At 43.4% G+C, this 7,582-nt stretch overlaps 1 protein-coding gene across 1 annotated transcript; it reads left to right on the plus strand.

The window, feature by feature from the left end:
- Nucleotides 1-2,677: 2,677 nt before the first annotated feature.
- On the plus strand, nucleotides 2,678-7,500 carry f9b (coagulation factor IXb). Its single transcript, XM_086176578.1, has 8 exons — nucleotides 2,678-2,844; nucleotides 4,430-4,599; nucleotides 4,697-4,721; nucleotides 4,791-4,904; nucleotides 4,988-5,119; nucleotides 5,902-6,299; nucleotides 6,505-6,649; nucleotides 6,807-7,500. The coding sequence occupies exons 1-8, from the start codon at nucleotides 2,760-2,762 to the stop codon at nucleotides 7,352-7,354; spliced, it is 1,617 nt and encodes a 538-aa protein (XP_086032704.1). The 5' UTR covers nucleotides 2,678-2,759; the 3' UTR covers nucleotides 7,355-7,500.
- The last annotated feature ends 82 nt before the right edge of the window (nucleotides 7,501-7,582 follow it).

Genomic DNA, 7,582 nt, shown 5'->3' on the forward strand with positions numbered 1-7,582 from the left:
CCAACTACTGGTACTTTGGATCTTTGGTGACTGAACTGCACTTTTTGTAAGTCGCTTTAGATAAAAGCGTCTGCCGAATGACTAATATAATGTAATGTAACACCTACACACACACGTTTCATTGGTCGGTCAGGGCAACCTCAATCCACCTGGGTGTTTTTCTGCAATCCTCGCCGTGACGACATGCCGTAACGCAAAAGTGGACGCCCATTTTTACCCACTTGAACCAGCTGTCGGGGGGATGGTGGCTTCCCCGGTGTCGCTGTTGATCAGCATCTGTTTGGTCTAATTATTTAATCATGTCCGGGGCAGCGTGCCCGTCGAGCCGTGTCATCTGGAAAGTTCTCTGTTATTAGCTGGACTGTCAATCCAGGATGACGTGGCTAACGCCGCTTGATTCCAAACTGTGCTGTTTTTCTTCACTCCCCCAGCCCCGTATTTTACTTTATCCTTTTTCATTGTTTTTTTTTTTTTTTTAATAATCGGTGTCCCAGGTTCCTGGTTCGTTTCCTTTCGTTTTGGAGTTTGCATGTTTTTCGTGTGCCCTGGTTTCCTCCCACGATCCGGTGACCCGAAATTGCATGAACATGTGAATGAGAGAATGAATGTTTTTTTTTGTGCCTATATGAAGTCTGAATGAGAGGGTGAATGGTTGTATTTCTTTTTTAACCTTTTAATGAGATAGCAAATGGTTGCGGTCAGTGGAGGCAGGAGAGGCCGTCAAAATGCAAGTCTAAATGAACTCTAAAATGAAAAAAAAAAAATAAAATGGTTTTATTTATCAGTGATTTGGCCTATAAATGCATTTGTCATTTAACTGCACCAATTTTTTTATTTTTTTTTATTTTCAAAATCACTGGATTTTGATATTTACTGTTGAAATAGTGAGAGGAGCCTCAGTGTAGATTGGGCAATGACGGCTGATTGCTGGCATGCTTTCCCCTTCGACCAGGGGTGGGCAAACTTTTTTTGGCTCAGGGGCCAGATTGACTTTTAAAATTTGACAGACGGGCCGGGTCACCACAAGATACGATATACATAAAAAAATTTAAAAAAAAAAACGATTTGTAAACGGTACATATCAGACTCATCTGACATTTGCTTTGAAAATAAAACCAGCTTGGTTTTACATTTCATGGACAAACCAGTTTTTCCCTTGTAGCTTCAAGTCTAGCTCATTCATTTGTATTAGTATTTTCCACAGTAAAGGTTATTTTCAACCTTTTTTGAGCCTTTTTTTACATTTTCAAAATCCTGGGGCACACCACCAACCAAAATGACACAAAATGAGACTCTAACACAGTACATATAATACATATAGTTAATAATATAGTTTTTAATGAATTAATACTCAGTGTGAAACCTGAGGTTTCCAGTGTGGGACTTTTTGGATTTAGCTACGAGTTAAGCAAAAATGTGGCTAGCTTTGAGGGATCTCTCATTTAATTTTGTGGTTTTTCTCAAAAAAATTGCCCTTTTCTCGTACGTAAGCGCACAAAATAGTCTATCGGCTTGTTTTGAACAGAAGGGTGTTTCTGGTAAAAGTAAAAGTAATCTTTTTTTTAATTTGCGTTCCCAGTAGAGACACTAACATCCTGTAGGTGTTGACATTTATGATGCAAACGTCACGCAGCGTAACGCCAATCAGCCGACATGGAAGACTGATCGTGTCTGACATGTGTGTGTTTTTCTTATTCATGTGCAATTAACTAACCAACACTTGTTTGGTCCGATGGTGGTTATTAGCATGTTATAACCGGCCTTAAAACCCAACATCTCCCATGTTGGTGTGTGAACGACAGTGAGTGGTTGTGGGTCTCTATATGTCGTGCGAATGGTTGTAAGTCCTTTAGTGATGTGAATGAGTGAGTGAATGGTTGTATGTCTCTACATGCGGACACGTGATCGCCTAGCAACCAGTCCAGAGTATGCCATCCTGCCGTATGACAGCTGTGATGGGCTCCGCCCCCCCCAAGTCCCTGAGTGCAGGATAAGCGTTATAGATAAAAAATGAATTTTAGAAATTACACTTTACTGCTATCAACTTTAAATGGAATATTTATTGAATGATTGCTGTGGTATTGTGTTCGAGCAAAAATGTCACACAGATAATTCTATATCCCTGAAACTAATATTTGTGAGCATATATAAAACAATTGATCTTTATCTCAGGGCGCCACGGCGCACGCCACTGTGTGGGTTTGACCCATTTGAAACTCTACCATAAGCCTGACTGCAAAAGCCGCTTAACGGGAAAGACTCATCAAGATAAACAACATGATTAACAGCTGGTAATGTCAGCATACACAAACACACACACACACACACACACGCACCCACACACACACATACAGACACATTGCACATCTTTACGTGATCAAATTTCACTAAATTTCCAAGATGTGTTTTCACATGTGCTTTTCAAGTCTCCCACATGCTTTATTTTTAATTAAAGTTGTGTGAACAAGCAGTCACACACACGCACACGCACATACACGCACACACACACACACACACACACACACATACACATCTGTACATGATCAAATGTCACTAAATTTCTTAGATATGTTTTCATGTGCGCTTTTCAAATCTCCCTCACACTTTATTGTTATTCAAACTCGTGAACAAACAGTGGCACAAACACACACACACACACACACAGTGAGTAAACAGAGTGTTGCCGTACTTTGGAGCGACGGATCGACTACGTTTCCAAGAGCAGGCTTCCAGACAGACGGACAGGTGTCGGCAACAAGATGGCCGGGGTTTGTTTGCTGATTCTTACAGCTGGTTTTATGACGATGTACGGGCTGTCTGCTGAAATCACAGAGGAGAACGCAGGTGAGGAACCTTGTGGTGAGGACAGGAGGCAGCCGAGGGGCAGAGAATGTAGTGATGAAGGAGGAGGGAGATCGATTAGGCGATGAAGGCCGTCACTTCTGGGCCAGGCCTCTCACCTTCTTTTCAGGGAGGCCGCATTTGCGTTCATTTTTTTTTCTTCCATCCGCGTGATCGGTGCCGTCCCATAAATTTGTCTCTTCGGGGAAGCCTCCGCCGCGGCTTCGGACATTAATGCAATTTTAGATGAAGATGATCGAGTGTGTGCAGCCTCATATTAACATGAGACACATTTGAAATAGTTTTATGTGCTTTTATATGAGTATCATATTTTCCCTATTTGTGGAAAAGTACGGGGAGGCTGTCAGCTTGAATCCCTCCCTGGAACAGTGGGGGTTAAGAGTCTCTGGGGCATTTATTTTGGGTGGGGAAGTTTTGGTAAGTCACTGTCCAAAGGTTGGAAAAGCAAGCAAGCAAAGCAGGTCATTAAATCGCCACTCTTCCTGTTTATGTTGAGGATATTATCTTCAATACAGTAAAAACTACTATTGTGTTATTTATAATTGATAATTAGGGAATCATTTTGCTGAATACTATCCAGACCCCTCTTGTTCCAGTGACCCAATTTTTCTATATATAATAAATAAGTCACCCATCAAGCTGTTGGACAGACCCAATTTAATGTATTCCTTTTTTTTTTTTTTTAAATTAAATTAGACACTTCACCACAGCTCCCCCCAGCCACACTGGTGCGCTGCCCTCCAAAAGAAGTTTTAAACCCATTTTAGTTCACAAACCATCAATCTCTGTTGCTCGTGAAGCTCTCTACAGTGTGTTTTGTGTTTTCAGACATTGCGTGCGCTGATAACTGCAAAAAAGAAATTGAATTTCACTAATATTTTCTGCGAGGTGGTTGCTAGAAGCTAACAGGCTAACATCTGTGGCTAATAGCAAAGAGTAAATAGCTAATGGAGGATGAAAAGTGTCCGCGGATATAGAAAAAGCAGAAAGGTTTATTTATTTATTTTTCAACTTTTACCATTTTGTTATTTTTATTTTTTACATTTTTATACTTTCTTTTAAATCTGAATATTGTGTGTGTGTGTGTGTTTGTATGTCTGTACGGTGTCCTTGAGTGCCAATAGTAAAATCTATAATTATTAGTATAATTAAAAAAGTAAGGCAACATCAGGATAAGTTGAACAAAGAGCTAACAATAAAATATCACGACTAGAAAGCCGATACATGCGTATGCAATGTAGAGTTAACGAAGAAAACTAAAGCTAGCATGTCGCTAAGAGGGGGCAACAGTGATTGACCGGTGGTTCAAAGAGGCTGTAACACAAGGACTAACGTATCCGATAATGGGATAAAACTTATCGGAAGGTAATACAAGGCTGAACTGAAAATATTACGATTAAATTACAATATTACGACTGTCATTTGTTATTCCCTTTATTTGAAAGCTCTTTATGATACATGAATGCACTTAAGCGCGTGATGAAAACATGTTGTATATGTTCTTTATCATGCTCAACAGATACAAAGTAAAATGCTTTTCTGTCTCTTTCTCTTTCAATTTGTCCAGGATCCGTGTTTGTGTCCCAGCAGTCGGCCCATGCCGTGCTGCAACGCATTCGCAGGTACAACAGCGGCCATTTGGAAGAGGTGCTTGTCGGCAACCTGGAGCGGGAATGCCTGGAGGAAACCTGCACAATGGAGGAGGCGAGGGAGGTGTTTGAAAATGAGGAGAAAACCGTGGGTTGAGACACAAACACGATGGCACAAAACAAACAAACCAAAAAAAAAAAAAGTCACTTGTGCATCATTTACAACCTACTTATTCCAATTTCAGATGGAATTCTGGGTTGGATACGCAGGTAATAGCAGTAGAGTCTCAGCCGTTCGCCGTTTACCTCCAGAGTTGTGAAAAGCGCCTGTGCTTTCAGACGGTGACCAGTGCAAGCCGCTCCCTTGCCAAAACGGCGGCCAGTGTAAAGATGGGGTGAATTCGTACATCTGCTGGTGCAAGCCGAACTTCAACGGCAAAAACTGTGAGATCGGTGAGTTCGGCAGACGAGTCGCGACGTTGAGATGGGAATGATGAAGGACAGTAGAGGATTTTATTGTTCTGTTTTGCCACCAGAATTGAGCCAGCAGTGCGCGGTCAACAACGGGGGCTGTGGCCACTTCTGCGTGATGGATGGGGACTTGGCTACATGCCACTGTGCGGATGGCTACCAACTTGGATCGGACATGGTGAGCTGCGAGCCAACAGGTGATAAAGAAAATATTTTACATCTCTTTATGTTTGAAGAAAGAGCCTTAGATTTAAAATTAATCCTAAGCAAAATGTTGGGAGATTCCAATGACCTTAAGACCAGTAGCACTTCCCGTCTTCCACCATGTTAGTTTTAGTTACTGTAGTTGGCTGTTAGCTCGGTTAGCCAAACGCAAGGTTGCATTTTCGACAAATCGATAAGCTTCTCGGATGAGAGGCGAAATCACGTCCGGGAAGAGCTTGGACAATTACGCTCTCCCATTTCTGACCTGAGACAAATAAACAGAAAGACATCATAAGTAAACAAATAATCACGCAGAAACGTAACAGACGGTCATGCAACAGATCATCCATTCCCACTGGCTTCAGGGGAAAAGTCCAATATTCACAGTGGCTCTGCTACAGTCTAAGCTGGTTGTTGTGAGCTGGAGGTTTTAAGTGAAAATAAATGTTTGACTCACCGCTTTGGCAAACACCAACTGCTGGACATTTCAGTCGCTACCGGGAAATGAAGTTATTTGAGGTCCTGAATGTATGCAATTAAATTTCTCCCTTTTTACTTCAAAAATCCATGGAATACCACTGCTGTTTTATTTGACTCTGTACTGTGTGTGAGTGTGTTTGTTTGTTTGTTTGTTTTTATTTTTTTTAAGTCAGACTCTTTTTTTATTTGGCTATTTTATTTTACTCAACTGCAGGAAAGCTGTCAAACCGCACCAGTCGTTTAAGTTTGATCTGTATAAAGCATACCTTAACTGTACTTCCTTTTCTCCATTCAGTGCAGTTCAGCTGTGGTCGGGTGAACGGCTCTACCAGTCAGCAGGTTCCCGCCAGGGCCAGAAGGTCCTCGGATGCAACACGGGTCTTTGAGATGCAAACCAGCAACAACTACGAAGATTTGTACGATTTCAATTCAACATACGACGACTACGAAATCAACGCCAATGAGTCGTTCCGGTTGTTTCCCCCAAACGATAACCCGGCGGCGACGGGTCGCAGCCTGAACTCCGGCAGGGTGTTGGTAAATCCGCTCGAGACTCTCCCCGAGGCGGACGGGAACCAAACGAAGGACACCTCCTGGGCCGTCTCTGTGCTCCCCTCTATCAATGCAAAAGACAACAACGACCAGAGGATTGTGGGCGGGAATGAGGCTGTTCCCGGAGAGATTCCCTGGCAGGTACCGGTCTGCAGAAATGATACTGATATTTTTAATTACAATTATTAAATAAGGTGTTGAGACCGCGTTTCCACTTAAAGATTCAGGATTCGTTGCCACTCTCTCTACAGCAGAGACCACATCTCCTCCAAGTGATAACAGTTTAAGTTGCTCATCTTCTATTGCGCGTCGATACGGTTAACTCAGGTCTTGTGTCCATTTGCAGGCGGCCCTGATGTCGTTCTCGGATTCCCTCGGGAGATACGAGCCCTTCTGCGGAGGATCTCTGCTCAATGACCGATGGGTCATCACAGCTGGCCACTGCGTGGTCCAGGTCCATATGGCTAAGAAAACCTACTTTGTGAGACTTGGTAGGGAAAAATAAGTAGTTAACCGATCATAAACTGTTTCTTATGGACTCGGTGCCCTCGGTGGGCATACCTTATCTGAGGTTTTGTAATGGACGGGGAAATGGTCCGAAAATGACCCTGTGCTTGTCGTAGGGTTACTTGTTTGTTTGTTTTCCAGGTGAGCACGACGTGGTGGTTCCTGAGGATTCAGAACGGGACCACGAGGTGGCGGAGGAGCACATACACCACATGTACAATTTCAAAATGTCGCCATATAATCACGATATCGCACTGCTGAAGCTCACCAGTCCGGTGGAGCTGTCCAACAAGAGGCGCCCCATCTGCCTGGGCCCGAAAGAGTTTGCGGAAAACTTGCTCCGGGAATCGCCCACCTCCCTGGTGAGCGGCTGGGGAGCCATGAAGTTTTTGGGCTTGGAAGCCACGAGGCTTCAGAAACTGGAGGTCCCCTACGTAGACCGCATGATGTGTAAGAAGAGCAGTTCCGACCGCATCACGCGCTTCATGTTCTGCGCCGGCTTCAAAAGTGAGTTGAAAGATAGCTGTCAAGGTGACAGCGGCGGGCCACACGCCACCAAATACAAGGGTACATGGTTCCTGACGGGCATTGTGAGCTGGGGGGAGGAGTGTGCCCGCGACGGGAAGTACGGTATTTACACTCGTGTGTCGCGGTACTACCCATGGATCAGCAAAACAATGCAGCTCTGAATGAAAGACAAAGTACACAGATAAACCTTTTTTTTTTTTAATCTACACAGCAATTTCATGTTCTTCTACTGAATTGGGGGATGGGGTCGTGGGTGGGGGAATCAAGGCGACTCCCATTCTCCAATAAATCCAATCAGAATACCTGAGTATGTGATTGTCTGTGCTGGAATATGCCTCAAATGTGAGATTTTGGATTGACACTCTTGGCTCCAAAGGACTTTGCACACA

Source organism: Fistularia commersonii, chromosome 29, assembly GCF_037954325.1.
Source record: "Fistularia commersonii isolate RoL2024-O1a breed Wild chromosome 29, RoL_Fcom_v1.0, whole genome shotgun sequence".
Lineage (NCBI taxonomy): Eukaryota > Metazoa > Chordata > Actinopteri > Syngnathiformes > Fistulariidae > Fistularia > Fistularia commersonii.

Excerpts from the sequence above, each read along its gene's own strand:
- f9b (XM_086176578.1), top strand. The coding sequence starts at position 2,760 with ATGGCCGGGGTTTGTTTGCTGATTCTTACAGCTGGTTTTATGACGATG. Across the intron at positions 4,722-4,790 it reads ATTCTGGGTTGGATACGCAG|ACGGTGACCAGTGCAAGCCG; the intron begins GTAATAGCAGTA and ends CTGTGCTTTCAG. Across the intron at positions 6,650-6,806 it reads AACCTACTTTGTGAGACTTG|GTGAGCACGACGTGGTGGTT; the intron begins GTAGGGAAAAAT and ends TTTGTTTTCCAG.